The following is a 21093-nucleotide window of genomic DNA, read 5'->3' as shown; positions in this document are numbered from 1 at the left end:
ATGATTTACTTTTTCTAAAATAAAAAATAATACAATTTAGTTAAGCTATTCAGCAATTGTTTAAAATAGATTTTAAGGTGGCATCTGTAACAATTGAAACAGGTCAACTGGACAATTTCTATTATTGGAACTGTTGTTGTTGTTGTTATTATTATTATTATTATTCAAAACTGCTTACTGTGCATTTCTGTATGTTAAAATACTGTAAACATTCATTTTAGTCCATCTGTCTTAAGATGCTGTTTTTATTCCTGGCATGAACGTGTCGAATGAAAATAATTGCTAATTAAAGGCGATGCAGATATGTTGGTTAGAAGTGGCGCGTGTCGTTTGCCATAATGCTCTGTGCTGTGTAAAAACTGCACTCTTCCAGACCTCAGGACGAACATGACGGATTACTTGTACAGAGGTCAGGCATTTTCAGCATGTATCGAATGAGTTGTGTTGCGTTATATGTCAGTATAAATTATGATTAAATCATTCGTGCTCTAAACAAATTATGCAATTTTAATTACATTTCGAGACGCTAATGTAACAAATCAATAAGAAACAGGCGCGAATATCATTCGCGATGTTGTACAGAACGAAATATATGTTTGTGTATATACAGTTTTAAAACGAGTTTTATGAACAGTCCCTCCTATGTACAACATTTGTCTTGATACACCAAATTTGAAATGCAGTTTATCGAGTATATTAAGGTTGGTTGGGCCAAATAAATGCCTCACCCTAGGACCAAAATAAAATGAAATGGCAAATGCAAGGTATATAGCTTTTCTTGTGCCCAGGAATATCCCATCTACTTCACTCTGTTGATTTGCTATGAAACAGTTCTTGCAAGTCAAGTCTGACTCCAGAAGAGTTTTGCTGATTCATGTAATCACTGTATCCACTAAAGTAAATGATGGTTTCTGATGAAAAGTTTTTGTGATGTTAGTAGTGTAGTGGGGTACTTGGGGGACAATGTGGGTTAACATGGCAGACCCCCCCCCTGCGCCTGTTTGGGGACAAGATTTATAGGGACAATGGGAAAATGCATTACAGACCCCCTTGGGCTTGTATAGGGACAAGGTACACTGAGACATGTATAGGGACAATGGGAAAATGGATTACAGACCCCTTGGGCCTGTATAGGGACAAGGGAAAGATAGCGTCTGACGTCACAAAGAGTGGGTGTATAGAGATAAAACAGACAAGAGACAAATACTTATACAACATTTCAAAATAAATTTTGGGAGAGGCAATAAAGTCATTTCTTTTCGAGGAATATGAGTGGCCATGAAAAGGCCCTTTGGATTTATGTTAACATTATTGCGTTAACATAAAGGGCATCGCATAGGTCTTCGTCTTTTTCTCAAACTTTGTCTGACTTCTGGTCCGTAAATTAGAACCCTCTTCAAACAGCCTTGTCTCTCCACATAAATTCTTTTTTCCAAACGCTTGTATCCGTCATCCTGACAATGGTCCATGATGATCTGACATACAAGGGTAAGTCCGTACTGAACATCATTGAAGATACGAGAGTAGAGGATTCTACGTTGGTCCACATCTTGTGACGAGAAAATGTAAAGGAATGCAGCGAACAGCGGTTATTTACAGGGGAAGGGAGGATCGAAACGGTTTGAGTTCATTCACCAATCCAAACACGCGTTACAAAATTCAATCACAACACGGAGTCAGTCGTCCAATCCGAAGAGAGCAGTCTGTGACGTCACATTACCTATTTAGAGGCGCTAGCATCTGTGCGCAGACAATCCATGCGACACAGTTTATAAACCTGACGGAAACTAAGAAAACAATGAATTGGGGTGCACCGGCTGTGAAGACGAAAAGCGATGGAATAGCATCGACTACCGAAGTCAACACAGACCTACTTCCAGAAGAGGTTAATTTTAACTGGGATTTTGTCGATTTTGTTTCGCAAGAATTTGTTCCGGAACTAGGACCTTCGCCACCTACTCCTTCTTTACCACACGTGGAGAATTTTAAACAGAAACAGAGAAAATTTTTACAGCAGGAAAAGGAAGCAGAACAAGCTTTTCTTCTTCAGCAACAACAGCAAGAAGACGAAGCAAGAAGGAAACGACAGGAAGAAGAAGCAGCTAAGAAACAAGGCAGTAAAAGTCAAACGGTCACAGTACTTTTAGACATTTTAGCAGAGTTAAGAAGTCTGAAACAAATGTATCATACTTACTACGACCGAAGAGAATAAGACCTTCCTGAGTTAAACAACCCAACACTCTGACTATGCCTGCCGTACCACCCATAGTGATTTCAACCAAATCGTCTTCGACATGAGGCAGTTCAGAAGTAGGCCTTGGCCGTGGCAAAGGCTTAAAGCAGTTAAAGTTGGTTGGTTCCCATTTCTAAGTTTGTTGTTTAAACAAACAAATACCCAAAGGCCCTTTTAGGGGCCACCCATTTCTCTCGAAAGAGATAGTATTTCAATTGCCAACATGAATTCAAACTCAAAAAGTTCTTTTTTACCCATATTGTATGTGTGTGTGAGTGCGTGAGTGTAGGTTCTTATTCTGAAAATCAAAACCAAGAGACACTTACGTTTTATGCCTGGTCTATTCAGATACAAATTTTACAATCTAATTCAGAACACAACACTTTAGAAAGTTCATAAGCTTCCTCTTTGTCTGTCTTCACTCTCTCTTTTTTTGAATTTCTTCACTTTCACAGTTTTTTCCTCCACTTCTTCCTCACTTTCTCCCCTTCTTCTTATTTTTGTCTTTCTGCACGTGTCAGGTTCATCCTTGGGGGTAGGCTACCTCTTCTTCCTCGCCAGAATCCCTCTCTTCTTCTTCTTCTTTCTCCTGTTGTTTCTTAGGGCAATCTGAAGACCAATGTCCTTTTTCTTGACAATGATAACAGGTATCTTGACTTTTGTCTCTTCTAGCACCTGTTTTGCTTTTTTGACGGTCTGCACACTATGAGGACCAATGCCCTTTCTGTTTACAGATATAGCAAGTATCTTGACTTTTACCTCGAAAGGAGTGAGAGTAATCCGTCGGCTTGTCTGAAGAAAATTTTCTGATGACACCTCGCAAAGCTCTGATCAAAAGTTTGATCTGTGTAGACTCTTCCATCATTCTCCTCAGTCTGAGAGTGAAATGAATATTGAGAGGTCAAACACATACCCTTTATATATATGCTGGTCTGCCATGGATATAAAGTGGTCCACTGTGTTTAAAATGTAGTCATTTGACTTTTTGTAGTCAAGATGAAACGATCGCATCAATTCTCGAAGAACGAAGAAGAAAGTAAGAGGCAGAAACGTGATTTATCGCATCGTACAATAGCTGAAGTTTTGGCACAAATTCATGCCAGTGATTTTGAAGATGACATGAATGAACCAGAATCCAGACCCAGAGAGTCTTCACCTAACCAAAGTTCGTTCACCAGTAAACCCTAAAAATTTCTATCACATTCGAGAAACGGAAAAGCGCTCCTCTAGAAAATTTAGAACAAGGCTTACACCTACACGGCGAATTTTAAAGATTTCAAGTCCGACGTACCACTGAAGAAAGCAGAGGACTTCATTACCGAGGTGTGGGCTTTTTTGTTAACCACACTGAAACACCAAAGAAGACGATCGCTTGAGACTTTCCATTCATCACGACGGTTTGAAATCCCCTGTTTGGATCGAGTTTATCAACCCAGCAGAATCGACACCTTCCAAAGTCATGGACAAGATACAACACGTGCAACAATCCAACGACCAATTTCACATCGCCGATGGAAAAGCGAAACTGTTTATGACTCACGTCTCTCTCCCAAAGGGGACCGGACAACGCAGAAAGGTATTATTTGTGGACGACCTTCGTTAGCATCAAGCGTAGCATCGTCCAATTTAACAATCCTCATAACCAGATGTGTTTAGCCGTGCCATCGTGGTGGGACGAACATATGCCGACAAGAACGACATGGTAGGATGGAAAAGGGTCTGGGAGAACATTCGAAAATCGGACCGAGCCAAACAGCGAAGTGAAGCAGAACTGCTGTTACAACAAGCTCGTCTGTCCAGAGACACACCCTGTGGCATTCCTGAAATGCAAGAATTGCAAGATGTCCTAGCTCCACGCAACACCTTGAAAGTGCACCCTCAAGATGAGAGCGGGTCTCTGTTGTTTCGAGGCAAAGATTTTAAGGATGGAAAATACATTCACGTCTGTCATCACGATGAACATTTCGATGTCATTACCAGTATCACCGCATTCTTGGGATACAGCTATTACTGTGAGAAATGTGACTATGGCTATAACAATCGAGAGCAACACAAGCATTGTGGTTCGAAATGATCAGGATATTTGGCCTCTCATCCCTGTCTTGACAAAGGACAAGAACGAGTGCATTGCCCTCCTTGTCTGCGCACCTTTGTCGGCCCAGACTGTTAACAACAACACCTAAAAACGCAAGGTTCTCAGCAAAAATGTGCTTCTCAACTGTTGAACACAAATGCTACATTCAAAAATACCAACCCCAATAGGAAGATGATAGATGATGACTTCAAAAAGGAAGGTAATTTCATCTTTTTCGATTTCGAATCGATGCAAGAGACCGGCATTCACATTCCTAATTTCTGCGTGGCTCACCGACCGTGCGAAAAGTGCAACCAAAACCTATCTTTTGTCATTGCCCTGACTGCAGCAAGATTCCTGGAGGACGTGTAAAAATCTTTCGGGGACCGAACACGCTGGCCAATTTTGCCCGATCGATCTTAGACCCCATCTACAAGACGTGGAGCCAAGAGGACATCCAACGTTATGAAGATTGTCATCTCCATGCCACAGTGATGGCTCGCAATTTCTCTGGATACGATGGACAGTTTCTTCTCAGATACTATACGGAACATGGCACCGAACGTCTTAAAGTGACTTTGAACGCAGCCAAAATCATTTCCATGCAAGTGGAACAAGTACAGCTTAAAGATTCAATGAGATATTTGGCCATGCCTTTGAGTCGAATGCCTGATACATTTGGAATGACAGAAATGGCCAAAGGCTACTTTCCACATTTTGTCAATACCGAAGCCAATCAACATACCGTTCTACCTCATTTGCCCAAGGCTCACGATTACGACCCTGACAACATGCGTACCGAACAACGAGAAGCTTTCTGCGCTTGGTACCAGGCTCACGCATCCGACCACTTCGACTTTCAGGAAGAAATGTTAAGGTATTGTCGTTCCGACGTGGACATTTTACGGCGTTTTACGGGGTATGGGTGTTCGATCCTTTGAAAGAAGCCTGCACCATTGCCAAAGTGTGTTCCTTAGTGTACCGCCAACGATTCATGCCCAAAAACACCTTGGCTGGCATCTGCCCTCAAACGCCAACTTTGTCAAACGTCAATACTCAATCAAAGCCCTACGCTGGTTACATTACTTGTGCGGCAAGGAAAACAAATAGATTCAGCACGCCCGCATCGGTGGAGGAGAAAAAACTATCCGAACGTATTCGGTCGATGCCTGGGACTTAGAAAACCCCAAGATCGTGTACGAATTTAACGGTTGCTTATTTCACGTATGTACCGCCTGGTACCCTGAACGAGGCACTAAAATCAGTTTTTACAAAGAACCATGGAAGACTTGTACCAGACCACTTGTCAGCGACGCTTGAAGTTAGAACAACACGGATACCAAGTGGTGGAAATGTGGGAACACGAGTACGATCAACGTTTGAAATCCGATCCCGAGTTTAATCTAATCGTAGAAAGTTACAAGTTGATGGACTCTCTGAATCAGAGGGATAGCTTGTACGGAGGACGGACAAATGCCACCCGTTTGCTGTACCGCGCTAATGAAGATAAAGGAAACAAAATCAAATACTTGGAAGTGTGTTCGTGTATCCCTACGTGTGCAAATATTGTCGCTTTCCTACTGGGCACCAGCAATTGCTGACGGATCACATTGACCTGGACCACATTCGACAATAAGAAAGGTTGGTCAAGTGCAAAGTTTTGCTTCCCACGGACTTGTACCACCCTGTGTTACCTCACCATTGCCAAGGCAAACTGATGTTTCCCTTGTGCCGTACTTGCAACCAAGACATGCCTTTTCAGCTTTTGAATTTTGGGGTATTGAAAGAAGCCTTGCAGTCTGGAGAGGATGGAAACTTTAAAGTGTTCACCTACCAACCGAACAAGATTGTACGTTTACCCACTCACCAAATTATCAGTCGACCTTTGTAAAAAGTCTATCAAATCCTGTACCAGCAGCGAGTGCGTCTTCCCAATCGCTTCACTTTGCCGTATGGACATGTCGGTATAAAAAATTGGTTGTAAGAGGATAGCCACCAACGAGAAGGATGACTTCGCCACAGCAAGAATCAAGTGAGAAACCTAATGAGAACTTCAAGTTCAAACCCTACCATTTTCCAGTCTTCTTGTCTGACTATTGTGATTGTGTCCGTCTAAATATGGCCCACGTATAGGGAAGGATTACCTACTTCGAATGTTTTAGCTAGAACAAGATTTGTCTGCTTGGGACCTGAGACTCGATTGGGATACGAAGTACAGTGTTTCAGTTGCGGCCTGAAGTTACGAATAGATATATGTATCTATAAAGATTCAGCTATTTTGGAACATACTCGATGGTCTCCGCACTGTCCTTACCTTTCTATAGCCTTTCCACTCATTACGCTACCGTACAAGTATGACGGTACCTTAGAGAAGGTAGTACCGTTGTTCAGGAAGGAAAAAAAGAAAGACTTCCAAAACTAGACATAAAAAAGGAACGATGTACAAGCTTGAGACTTCATTGCGACTAGTATAAAAAGGGACAATATGCAAGATCTATAGTTCATTGTGACTACAAAGACCAAGCGAACAATTATGAATATCTTCAGAGGAATTCAAAACAAGTTCAGACAGGCTCGATTCAAGTTCGGTGGTTCTCAAGTGGAGTGCGATGCTGCGCCTTGCTTTGAGAGCGATGCAGTAAAGCATTATGGGAACTTTTTCTCACTACTACTACTATCACTACACCGATCATGAAAAGTGGTGCTGTGCGTGTCAAACCTGACGGATGCGAAAGCGATGCCACTCGTCATCGAGGAATGTTTACTGGTTGTCATTGTGGAAGTCAGCCTTCACGACTAGCACCCTATGCCATCCGGCCCTAAGCAAACTGCTGTCGATGTCACCCTACCCTCATCGAAACGGACCTGTGAAAGACGAATATTCGTCCCCTGTGCGTTTGTCTGAATACTGCAACTTTGAATCGTTCAAAGGAAAATGTCCTCAATATCTGGGAGGACCGACACCCGAAGAATTAGGCAGAGCCTTATTTTTCTATTTGGGCGAAGAGGATAAAGTCAAGTGCTTCAGTTGCTGTGTCACTTCACCAGCGGGAGCAACAAGATTCGGCCTACCTTGAACATGCTCGATGGTCTCCAAATTGTCACTATTTACCTTTAGTGGGAAGATATCAGTAATCTCTGAATGGATATTTTACAAGAGAACATTCGTGGTTTGCCTGTGGATTTGAGAGAACGCATTTACCGAGAACTGTCTAAATACAAGTGAAACGTAAAGAACAATTACATCCGTTACGTCACCAATGTTTTAAAAAAATGGTACCTGAATGCTATTAAATGGACTGATGCATGAGAAAGTGTTCCATTGGTCAGACATTCATCAACTACCCCTTGGTTCGAAGGATTGGTTTGTTATTGATGATTCTATTTGCTACAAGGTAGACTTACTGCAACGAATTCCAGAGGAGGAGTTAGAGAGTTACCAAAATCGTTTGCACAATGTCAACTTAGTGGAAGAGGAAACTTCTGAACGGTGACTATGTGCACGTTAGTGACTAAACTATATAGATTTGCTGCTGGAGTAAAATCATCTCTGTGCAGACAGTAGACTTATTGTGTCCGACAAAACAGAATTTAGTATGACATGATCATGGATAAATTTACAAGAAAACATTCGTGGTTTGCCCGTGGAGTTGAGAGAACGCATTTACCGAGAACCGGTCAAAATACAAGTGAAACGTAAAGAACAATTGCATCCGTTACGTCATCGGTGTTTAAACCAGTGGTACCTGAATGCTGTAAGAGGACTGATTCATGAGAAAGTGTTCCAGTGGTCAGATCTTGTTAAACATGTTCACGATTTTAGTTACATTGATATACACCTACTGCAACGAATTCCAGAAGAAGAATTGGAGAATTAACAAAATCTTTTACGCAACATCAGCTTAGTGGAAGAGGAAACTTCTGAACGAACTCAGAACTGTAGGTTAGTGCTTGGATCATTTAGATTCCCTACTGGAGAGCGAATATCTCTGGGCAGAAAGGACATTGATTGCTTCCGACAAAAGAGGGTATAAAAACAGGCTGCAATGCCAAGGCTTTTATCAAAAGTGGTTGAACAGATTCCGTCGAAGGAAATCAATAACACTATTTAAACAGTGGAGGATTACAACACTTAATACGAAAACTGTCCATTCAATTGGGATCGACGTGTGGTGTGTGTCTTAGTGACTTGTTTTCTGGGATTTCGTTTATCAGCCGATTCCTTGTGGACTCTTTACGAACAATACTTACCACCCAATAAAACATGAAAGTGGTTCCTTTTAATGTCCACGAGAAACTCATTTTGCTCAAAGCTTTGCGTTTTCATCTCGATAATTCTCGCCCTCTACGGGAAAAAGATTCGTCAACTTTTGGGTACCGAGGAGGTGTATGACGATGTGTGTGTAGCTTGTGACTTGGGGTTTTGAATCTTGGACACAAGAAGTAGCCCATTATGCTCGATAATTGGGATCCTCCATTTCAACGTCCTAGGAAAAAAGTCACTTTTCAACCTGTGTTAGTGACAGTGCCAGAAGAACCCGTCACCGAGGACAATCACTTCCTTCAGGACAGGACATTTGTATTTTATCGTTATACTCAACCCTTTGGCGTTTATGTATGATAGTCTTTCGAGTGTTTTTTTTAAAAATCAATAAACGTTTCCTGAAAAAGTATAAAAACTCTTGGCTTGTCTGTCTTCGTATCACAAGTGACATTCCTTGCACTATGGTTATCTCTGCTGTATCTGCTCCCTCTTCCTCCACTTTCAAAGTCATCGACGAACACTTAGATCGTGCGAGTTGGGAGGCTTTGTATATTCACCATCCCCTTAACATGTTCATTGCTGGTTCAGGCAAAGCAGAATTTGTCAAACGTTTGATAGAACATAAACATCATTTGATCGATCGTCCACCTCAACGAATCGTGCGGTGTTACAAAGAGTGGCATTCGGCGTACAGTCTCTTGCGAGAAAGTGAAGGCGATTCCATCGTGTTTGTGGAAGGCATTCCTATCGAAGACGACGGAATCGTATCTGACCCCGTGAAAACCATCTGGTCATTTTCGATGACATGTTATGAGAAGACGAAGAAGAAATTAAACTTTGGTTTACAAGCAAAGGGCATCATCGTAATGTCAGTGTCATTTACATTACTCAAAAGTTGTTTCAAAAAAGTAAAGCCCATCGCACCATCAGTGTCAATGCTCATTACGTGGTCTTGTTTAAAAGCCCTAGAGATAAATCGCAATTGCAAGTCTTAGCCAAACAGTTAGGAACGCCTTAGCTAACTCAGGCGTACGACGATGTCACTCAAACTCTACACGCCTATTTACTCGTCGATTTGAAACCCACTACCCCCGATTATTTGCGATTTCGTACCGATTTGTTTCACCACTGCCAAGACGGAGGGCCTGTCCTGTACATGTCTCCGTCCTCGACCTAACCAAAAAAATCTATAAAAACCTCGGAAACCTTTTGTCTGTCTCACACATCGTCAACATGACGTAACTTTAGTCTCAACTTCCCGTCAAATTGATTCGTGAAAAAATCCACAAATACGTGCTCGTGTCTTAGAAGCCAGTCTCAGAGAAGTCTTACGATGGTTTACAGTGACAGCACGTCAACTACTGTAAGCCATCATTCAGATTCCTCATCAAACCAAACTTTTTTTTTGATAGAAAGAAAGTAGCCTTGACACAACTGGCCGATCCGCGCATCGACACTCAAACAAAAAAGCAAATCATTTTGAAACCTGCAGGAAGCGGTACTCTATTATGTGTCATCGCTCGCTCCCTCTTAAAATGGGATCCTAATGCTCCCAAAGTTCTCCCCAAGAAAAAAGCCACTCCAAAAAAGTCAAACGAAGCCCAAAGAAGAAAAAGAGCAACAGTGTCAAGACCAGGTCACAACCCCAGAGAAAGAAAAGCCCACAGAAGAAGAAACAGGGATGTCCCCAGATAAATAAAAGTCCTCAGAAAACAGCTTCTACTCGCAAGAGAGGCACTTCGGCCAATACGCAACCTTACATTCGCAAACCACGACCTGCAACGACGGTGACTGCGTCTCCGGTAGCCTCAGGTTCATCCACTTCTCAGTTGATGACACCATGGAAACCCATGTCTCCAAGAGCTTCTCCTCCAGTGGTGACACCCTCCTCCTCTTTATCTGCAGTGGCAGCTGCTCACAAAGTACCTGCTCCCAAATCAAAGTCCAAGAGAGATTGGGCATGTTAGAGAGTTTTCTGGATTTGTTCAAGCAAGAACTGACTAGATTTAGTCCGTTGCTAACCCCTCCACGACGTGTGATGCCTGTCATCTAGTTGATACGGTGTAAAGACAATCAGTGGCGAACGCGTCCCAGTATAGAAAAGGTCTGAGACAAAGCATGGGTATCAGTGTTTTTATGCTCCTAAAGACCCAAAGATGTCACCATCCAGAAAACATCCCTCCTCTAAACCCAAATCTTTTCCACCCATGCGAAACAAACTCATTCAAACGGCCTCCAAAGATGTCATCGATACCGCGTGGGAATGTTGTTGAACGTCTTGAAAGGCACGATACCTTTGTCAAAACACCAGAAACAAAGCTTAGGCAAACATATACACGTGCTTCGCCAAATGGTTCAAAAGAAAATCCACATTCTTCAAAAGAAGAAGATGTTGGTCCAACGTGGAGGAATTTTGCTGTTAGGACCTTTGCTGAAAGGAGTATTGGGAACCATGCTAGGAGGACTCGTGGAAGCAAGATAAAAAGGACCTCTGGAGTCTCAAGATCTCAGACGTGACGATATACATCGAATGGAAGGACAAAAACAAGCTTTAGTGCCATTACAAACGATGGATGGAATACCATCGTTAGCAGGAACAGCGAACCCTGCATTTGCCTCCCAATCCCAATTTGACCGAGATGTCCCAGCTACAACATGAATTGCAGTCGTTGTTGGATAGCCACGATTTGTCCAAAACAGAGAAATCGCCAAAGTAATGTCAACTCTTGCAACGACTGCAACTCTTTCACGAGAAAGCTTTAGACGAATCAGTTCTACCAACTCTGAAAGATTTTAAGACTTTGATGAAATGTCCATCCCCCAAACCACCACCACCATCGTCCCCAGTGGTCATGAAAGACGCCACACAATGAAAGCCTGAGAAAGAAGAGATACGAAGATACGAGATGTCTTTCAAACACCGTCAGCAGTTCCCATTTCTAGTAAGATTGCAGCGTCCTTGTTGACCCCTTCCTCCACACCCCAACGAGAAGAAATGAAAGTTTGGGTTAAAAAGATGATGTCCACACCCCCTTCAACAGAAGTGAAAAAGAAAGAAGGGAAACTAGAAGTGAAAAAAGAGAAGAAGACCAAAGGTATTCCATTACTACATTCACTAGCTTAGACTTCTACTCCCGTGGCCCATCGGACACGTAAATCCGTTTCCAAACCACCCTTTCGCCCCCTCCAAAATAGCAGCAGCGAAGAGTGGGTGACTTATTAAAAAATGGAGAAATTGTTAGCCAACATTTACTACGATCCATCCCATCCTGCAGGTTACGGAGGAGTTCAAAATTGTATCGTGCTGCCAAACCTCGACTGAATAATCTCCGTTTACCTCAGATGCACCGATGGTTACAAGAACAAGCTATCTATACTTTACACAAACCCATTGGGCGATATTTTTCCAGAAGTCGCACCCAAGTGGAAGGTATCCATCATCAATGGCAAGCCTATTTAGCTGAAGTCTCTCATTTTGCCACCTACAATCGCGGCTACAAATGTTTGTTTTGTGTGATCGATGTCTTTTCCAAATTTCCCTGGGTCGTGACATTGACTTCCAAATCGAGCAGCGAGTTAGTGCAAGCCCTGCAACGGGTGTTGAAACAATGCGGTTGTCACCTTCTTCGATGGCAAACTGACAAAGTTACCGAATATCTGAACCAAGCTTTCCAAAAAGAATTAAAGAAACGTGACATTCATTTTCCCTCATCGAGAATCCCGAAACCAAAGCCATTATCGTGGAACGTTTTCAACGCACTTTGAAAGAACGCATGTGAAAATATTTTGCGCATCACCACACTCTCAAGTACATCGACATGTTACCGCACCTGGTTTCAAGCGTACAACCAATCTTATCATCGAAGTATTGAACGTGACCCCCAAGAAGTGACTCCAGACAACGAAGTGCTGGTTTCTGATCGCCTGTTTGGTATATCCCCGACGGTCGCTGTCCCCAAGAAAAGTGGAGTGTTACCTGTAGGAGATTGGGTGCGCATCGGCAAAACCAAACGCACTTTTGACAAAGGTTACTTACCCAACTGGACCACCGAATTGTTTCATGTCACTGGACGAGTGCATAACCGTCATCCTGCCGTCTATAAATTGGAAGACTTGAACGAAGAAGTGTTTAAAGGATCGTTGTACTTGCCTGAGTTACAATGTGTCACCAAAAAAGAAGACGACGTGTACAACATCGAAAGCATTCTCGAACGAAGAACCCGTAATGTGGGAAAAAGAAGTGTCAAAAAGGTCAAAGTGCGCTGAATAGGATATCCTCCCAGTTTTGATTCTTGGATCGACGCTTCGAAATTCATCGACTATAAAAAGAAGTGACCGTCATGCCCTTTCACACAGACTCAGGTTCCGCAACCACTTCATCGACCACTCCTTCACCCAGTTCTTCTCTGCAATATCTATTGATACAACCCTTGTGGGTGTGGTGTGGAGAACATGTGCCTAAAACGCAAATCGTCTTTTTCTGCCAAATCTTTGTGGTGTATTGCGTCATCCGTGCAGCCATTGCCAATTTAAGTTTGCGACAAGAAGACAAACAATTGTGGACCATTTTATTGAGCAGTTGCCCTCGGTTACCTTCTTCCCATCTTGCGTCCAGTGTCAGCCACCACTCCAACAACAACAACAACACCATTTTGGGCTGAGACACACCTCTGACTTCCAGTAATCCCTCAGAGAGCCCCTGAACTCTGGAGTTATGAACCACCATAACCAGTTTTAGTTAACCTTACCCAGTGACAGTTCCATGGAGGTGTTCCCCAACAATGTTATATATTATTACACGGCCAAATTACCTCAGGCCATTCTATTAGATCACGAAGCCCATTGGGAAGTGGCTTTGGTGGAAGTCATTTATTTTACACAAATCAGAAACATCACTGGAAAGCAGAACACTTTTGAGGTCGAAGTTCTGGACGAAGCAGTGCAACAATCCATGATTAACACTCAACAACATCGAAAATTGACTGCACATCGTCCAGTATCTGGCACACCTCCTGTAATGCATATCTATGAGTTTAAAATTAACCTAGGACCTTATTTTAGCGGTCAACATCTTGTGGACGCGATTGCTGACAGATTAAGTGCAGCATCCAACAAAATTCTGACCCCACTAAAAAAAGTGTCACCCTCGAACACCACAAAGCGGCTCATCGCCTACTGATGAAATTTGAAAGTGAGGAAAAAAGTATGGGTATTAGATTTTGCCCTGAATTGTATGACAGTTTGTTACCCCAAGTTGGTCAAGGATGCCAAGAACTTAAGAGAAATGCCAATCATTGCAAACAACCTGGATTTTGCAAGACACGTTCGTTTCCCGGTAGAACTGAACCAAGGACTGAATTTGATCTTCGTGTACTCCGATGTGGTGGAGTACAACGTGGTGGGACACACCTCCGTACCGTTACTGCGTGTCATTCCTCTCAAAGTGGATTCTACTACGACCAATGACCAGGAAGGTGGAAACACAATCACGTTCACAGCGAATTGGTACATCCCCAGTATTTACCCGTCAGCAGGTCGTATTTTGACACTGTCAACATTGCTATAAAAGGAGATCTGGGACAAAATATTCCATTCACCAAACGGAAAGTCAAGGTGAAACTCCACTTTCGAAAAACGATTCTCAAACGAATTGTAAGTCATATATCCAGTATACCGAGGCGTCGCTCGACAGCGAGGACATGGTTTAGGAGATATGTGAAATCAGCCTTTCGTTCGGTGGCCCCGGTGTTGAAATCGATGGTGCCAGACGAGGTCGCAATCTTAGATCATGAAAGATTGCCATAACTCCTTATTCACAAAAAAAACTGCCCTTTTCAGGGAATCCCAATACTCTAGAAAAGAAATAATTATTAAGTTGCCAATGGTATGTTAGTCAATTAGAAAAAATCACAAAAGTGCGTCTATAAGCACATTATTTCTTTATCTTGGTTAGAAAGTGTGACTATAAGTCCTTCATTTCCACCGCTTGTCAAAAATGTTCAATAAGTGACTGTCAGTAAAAGAAGTGCGTGAATGTTTCTTTTAGGTCCGCTCGTTTTTAGTGATAACATGGGTAACGTATTTATAGGAAACGCTCGTCAGTCTGGGTATCCATTGTCAACGAGACAACAGTGAAAATGAGCAGCAGAAAATCGAAGATTTTGGAACTACAGATGCACTTGGAATACGCCTGGCGCCTCCTGGATGAGCTGGCAGCGGAGGCCATTGAAGAGAAAGCAAGGATAGAGAAGGAGGAGGAGCATAGAAGAAACAAAGAAGAGGAGGAAAACGAAAGTCAAACCAATGGTGAGGACGCCTCCATAGACAGTACCACAACAATCACAACAGCCACAACGTATTCCACCAGTACAAAGACCAGTAGGAGAAGGTGTACATGTGGAAAATATAAGGAGGCCACAACATGCACAACCACAACAGCATCCACGGCTCTGGAACCGACAGAGGGAAGTGATCAGGGTACCAGATAGTGAAGACTGGGATTCTGAAGCCAATTATACTCCCTCTGCGATCTTAGCCACAAGAATTAAAAGAGATGATGATTGGAGTAGAAGATGTGTTTGGGGCAAGGCCTGGAAGGTGTCATCACTGACAGGTGCACCTGGAGTTCCAGAAAAAACAGCCCTTTTCAGGGCTAACCAAGACTCTAGAAAAGAGACTATTCAATTTGCCAATTTGTGTGACTGGAGTAATGTAAATATAAAGACTTACTCCTTTACTAATGATAGCATTTGTGTGTGTGTGTGTGTGTGTTTGTAAGTGCTGACGTACGTTTGTGTGGATATAATATTATTTAGGTTTGTAAGCGATCAAGTACGTTTGTGTAGATAGTAGAGTGTGTGGTTCTTTCAAACTTTCCTTCTGTGTGGATAGTAGATTATGGTTTTGTTTTTGCTTCTTCGCGTGTGTGGATAGTGTAGTTTGGTTTTGTTTTTGCGTCTCCGCGTGTGTGGATAGTATATTTTGTTTTGTTTTGTCCCTTCCCGTGTGTGGATAGTATATTATGGTTATGTATTTTGCTTCTTCGAGTGTGTGGATAGTAGATTTTGGGTTAGTTTTATGTCTCATTACTTCTGTGTGGATAGTAGATTATGGTTATGATTTTGTGTGGTTAGTAGATAATATGAGAATAGAAAAGTAGGGGATGTTTTCCTCCACGTCCGTGCTTGACAGATAAAAACTCAAGCGTCCGTCAATCGTGCCATTCTACAGAATAACTAAAAAGGAAGATGGTAGAAGTCACCGCTTTATTCAGCAAATTGAAAGACAGTCGGTACTGGATCATAAATGGGGAGTATGTAGTGGAAAGTAGCCACGGAGAATATATAAGGGATGATAGAAGAAAGGTAAAGAAGTTAAGAGGTTTAATCAAGCCTGAATATGTAAGAGTCGGAACGCTGAAGCAGTCTCTTGAAAATGTTTTCAAAGTCAGGTGGTTTTTTTAATGATATCTTCAATTTGACAGAGTGGGCTTTTGTCAAAAGGGGACGGGACCAACTCAATAACACCGAAGAAAGTATGAAAAAGGTCTTGGAAGAAGAAGTCAAGAACATTAAAGACACATGAGGAAAAGATAGGAATGAACATAAGAACAGAAAGAAAAAAGAAGCATTTGAGAGACTGAACAAAAACTGGAGGAAAGTCCAGGAGAAATTTGGAGCGATAGGTCATCCAGACTGGATTTCAGAGTCGGAACACAAGAAGAAAGGAATATTGGGAAAATTTAGGAGATGGATGAAAAAATGGAGAAGGTAGAAGAAGAAGAAGAAGAAGAAGAAGAAGAAGCCAAAGGACCTTTTCAGGGCCACTCATATGCCTCGAAGAGAAATGACTTTCTTGCCTGCCCCCAATTTAAAAAAAAAATGTTGTATAAGTATTTGTCTCTTGTCTGTGTTATCTCTATACACCCATTCCTTGTGACGTCAGACGCTACCTTTCCCTTGTCACTATACAGGCCCAAGAGGTCTGTAATGTATTTTCCCATTGTCCCTATACATGTCTCAGTGTACATTGCCCCTATACAGGCCCAAGGGGGTCTGTAATGCATTTTCCCATTGTCCCTATAAATCTGGTCCCTATACAGGCCCAGTGGGTCTGCCACGTTAATTCCCATTGTCCCCCAAGTACCCAACTACGCTACTGATCTCGCTTGAAGCTGAAATATATCTCTATCAGCTTTTACCTGGTAATCCGTAAAACTTGAGATCAATTGCATACCTTTACTTTCACAGATTTATTTAAACATTTCGAGATTATCGTGTTAATTTTGATCGTTACCATACAGATGTGGATTCGAATTCTGATAATAACCATAATGATATTGATGTGAATTTTGTCTGTAATATAAACGTATGGATATGAATTCAGACCCGTACATACTGTTTTGGATGTGAATTCTGACAGTACTATAACGGTATGGACGTGATAAAGTTATGGATTACTTTACCTAATTTGGATTGATTAGGAGAGATCTTCCAAAATGTATTCTCTTCCCATAGGCATAAGTTATCATCAAATGCACAGTCTGATGATGTAATGAAAAAGAAAAAATAATCAGGAGTCATCATTAAATGCGCAGGCTGACGAAGTAATGAAAAAGAAAGAAAGCAGGTTGAATGTTTATTGATTACCAGCTCGTTTATGAAAATATGCACCAAACTGTTTGAAGTATTAACACTTTTTACATATTCAAAAAATATTATGTATAATACTGTATAACACTTTTTACATATGCAAAAATTATTATGTATAACACTATATAACACTTTTTATATATGCAAACAACTGTATAACATTTTATATATGCAAAAATTATTATGTATAACACTGTTGAACTCTTTTTATATATATGTAAAAATTGTTATGTATAACACTGTATAAAACTTTTCATATATATGCAAAAATTATTATGTATAAGAAAAATTCATAATTCATTGATCAGTATGGAAAGATATTTTGTATTTTCCTACAAAGACACACAAAGGATAACAATTATTTTAAATGAAGATCTTTAGAAAATTTCAACATAATTCTAAGGGACTTGGATAGTGCCAAAAGCACATCACACCAAATTTCTTTCTATATGATACATATGAAACGCATTTACATTGCAGATCCTTTGGATATAAAATGTAAAAATTGTTTTTAGAATTGAATCCTTTAATATTGCTTATTTGAATTTGATTTTTAAATGCAGTCGTTTAAAATGCGTGAGAGATTACTTTGAAACAATATCCGCCCCCCCCCTCCCCCCCGTTATAAACAATACAAAGCCCTGTGCCTTAGAAGCAGAAGCTGTGGAGATTAAGGAACAAGGTTGTTATCAACATATCTTCATTCATGACGGGTATCCAACTATAATAACACAGGTTGAAAGTGATCTTATTCAAGTGTTTGAGCCAAATAATAAACGTTTTAGAATTATGTTCTCTTCGTACTAATAGTCATCAGAGATTTTTGTGATAGATGAAAATTGCCAACTTCCTCATTTATAATTATAACAAACATCGTGTCATGCTGAATTACCTTCAAAAACACGAAAATAGTCACACAATTCAATTTTGGAAAAATGTTTATAGGTTAAATTAGTCTGTTTACGACACAAAGTAGCCTAGTAATGCATGGTGAAAATATAGGATCATATGAAATAAAGATAAAAAAAAAAAAAAAAAAAAGCAGGCGTTAGTAGCGTATGGTCAAATGGGATCTTAACATGGGGAAATTTAACGTGGGTGGGACTATAGCAGGTCAAGGGAAAATTTAGCATAGGTTGGGACTGTCTAGGGTCAGTAGGAATTGAACAGGGGTAACGTCACAGTACTGGACACTGGCAACTCTTTTGCAAGTGGGTGACTTCAGTCGGTTCGAACAGTGTAGCAAAAGCTGACCTGAATACGCTTTACTCTTGGGACAAATAGTGACATAGACATGGAGACGTGGTTAGAGACAGGGTCATAGACATAGGCAGAGACATATACATATAAAACAAACACACACGCACACACAAACGTACGCGAGCGCACACACACACGCATACAATCGTACGCACACACATAAAACGTATGCGCGCACACACACACAGACACACATTTATTTGGCAAGAGAGTAAATCTTTTCGAGAAAATGGTGTGGCCCTGAAAAGGGCCTTAGTTTGTTTTCTGTTAACACAATTCAGTTTACATAGAGGGCATTACACGGATGTTCTTCTCTTCCTCAAACTTCTTCTGGACCGTAGATCAATACTCGCTTCAGACAGCCTTGTCTCTCCACATAGATTATTCGTTTCCAAAGGGCTGAATCAGTCATCTGGGTGATAGCCCATGATGATCTGACATACATGTGATAGTACAGTTTGAACAGCATCAAATATAGGAGGGTAAACGATTCTACGTTAGTCCACATCTTGTGACGAGAACAGGTGAATGGAATGAAATGCACAGCGGGTATTTATAATGAAAGAGCGGATTAAAACGGATTGGGTTTTTTTTTCACCAATCCTAACACGCGTTACAAAATTCAGGCACAGTGCGGAGTCTGTCTTTCAATTCGAAGAGAGCTACCTGAAACGTCACATTCCTTATATAGGTGCGCTAGTGTCTGTGCGCAGTCAATCAATTCGACAGAGTTAGAACATGACGGAAACTAAGAAGACAATAAATTGGGATGCATCGACTGTGAAGAGGAAGAGTGATGGTAAAGCAGCGGCTACTAAAACAATCACAATCCTAATTCCTGAAGAGAACGATCTTAACTGCGATTTAGCAAAATCAAGATCTAAGGCAATGGAAATCGAGTCGAAACAGAACAGCAAACTCTAGCAAAACAGCAAAACACTACAACAGCACGAAGAAGAAACAAAGAGGGTATCACAGAATGAAGAAGGAGTAAAGAAGAAAACGGACATCGACTTTCAAATTGCCAATTTATATGAGGTTCTTCCTTCGGCTATTGAAGACCTCTTTCGATACAAGCTCTATACCCACAACCCTAACTCGATCCTTTGTATACCACCAACAAAATGAAAACCGAAAGTAAACACAACGTGACCCAAACATGTATAGGGTGCCTGACATCAAGCTGATTTTCAACATTTCGGAAAATCAAAAGTACACCATGTACACCAAATTCCAACTTTAATTAAAAATAGTAATGGAATTACATAACTCAAAGGTTTAGGAAAATTACACGAGTGACTTACACACCCTTGGAATAGAGTTCTGTACACTAGTACAACTGGACTTGAGTCCCGCGGGCCCCTTGTCTCCTTTCCTCGGCCGGACATATTCATGAATTAAAAAGTGCGACATTCGCACATAAAAGCGGGACTGTAGTGGCTCCATTCCTACAGGCCCGATCAATTGAAAATCTCGATCTTCGAGATTTAACCAGTCGCGAAAGCACTAGTTGCGTAGGCGACTTAAATCCTTTAATTGATTGATTGATTGATTCACATTTATCAACATTGAATAACAAAAAAATGGCGAGCAACCATTTGAACAAAATGATCACATTGTAATGGGCTGTGGATGACCTGGGGATAGTGGAGGAACTTTCAGTGAGATTGGAGTATGGTGCCTATAGTCTTCACAGACTCATGATGGAAATTATTAATTTGAAAATGACCAAGGAAGGACTGAAAGACCTAAAAGGAGGTGAAGGAGGACGAAAAGGAAAAGCAACCAATGAGAAAACATTTAAAAAGAGGAAAACGAGAAGAGGAGAAAAGGAGGAGGAGGAGAAGGAGAAAGAGGAGAAAAAGGAGAGGAAATGACAAAGAATGTAGTGGAGAAGATAAGATGTTGGCGGAGGAGAAGAGAGGAGGGAAAACAGAAACTCCAATGCCTAGAAAAGATTTATGCTCTTGCCAAAAAATGTGTATGTTTGTGTAGTCTGTGTGATTGTGTAGTCTGTGTGGGTGTGGGGTGTGTGTGCGCGTATGTTGGTGCATTTATGTTTGTTTGTATGTGTGTTTGTGTGTGCTCGTACGTTTGTTTGTATGTGTCGTTGTGTGCGCTCGTAAGTTTGTTTGTATGTGTGTATGTGTGCGCTCGTACGTGTGTGTATATAATGTGTGTGTCTCTGTCTATATTTGTCCTTAGAGTAACGCGTATTCAGGTCAGCCATTGCTCCACTGTTCTTCCCGATTAAGGTAAGTCACTTGCAACATTGTGGCCAGTGTTCAGTACCATGAAGCTACACCTCTTCAATTCCTATTGACCCTAGACAGTCCAAACCTATGTTCAACTTTCCCATGACCCGCTAGAGTCCCACCCATGTTAAATTTCCTCATTTTAAAATCCCATTTGACCCTACGGTACAAACACTTGTTTTTCCTTCTTTATTTTATATGATCCTATCTTGTCCCGATTCACTACTCAGCCTTCCAAATTATTCTAAATATATACGTGCTTTGACAGTTAACATGAATACATCATCTAACGGTCTTAATTACAGGTTATTTCGAACTAGTTTGGATTTAGAAAAAGTCTATGTCTCATAACCAAA

At 41.2% G+C, this 21093-nt stretch overlaps 1 protein-coding gene across 4 annotated transcripts in view; it reads right to left on the bottom strand.

Moving 5' to 3' along the window:
• Positions 1–21093, bottom strand: part of LOC149792302 (MAM domain-containing glycosylphosphatidylinositol anchor protein 1-like) — a 165030-nt gene that overhangs the window by 126010 nt on the left and 17927 nt on the right. For 3 of the 4 annotated variants that reach the window (XM_089970870.1, XM_089970874.1, XM_089970873.1), the window contains exon 4: positions 17036–17113. The exons of the other annotated variant lie outside the window; for it this stretch is intronic. In XM_089970870.1, coding sequence (XP_089826996.1) covers positions 17036–17113 — 78 coding nt within the window. The remainder of the gene's footprint in view (positions 1–17035; positions 17114–21093) is intronic. 4 annotated transcript variants of the gene reach the window in all.

The sequence above is a fragment of the Sinohyriopsis cumingii genome, chromosome 9 (assembly GCF_028554795.1).
Source record: "Sinohyriopsis cumingii isolate HCF-2022 chromosome 9, ASM2855479v2, whole genome shotgun sequence".
NCBI lineage: Eukaryota > Metazoa > Mollusca > Bivalvia > Unionida > Unionidae > Sinohyriopsis > Sinohyriopsis cumingii.
This window is presented reverse-complemented; position numbering and strand designations above follow the sequence as displayed.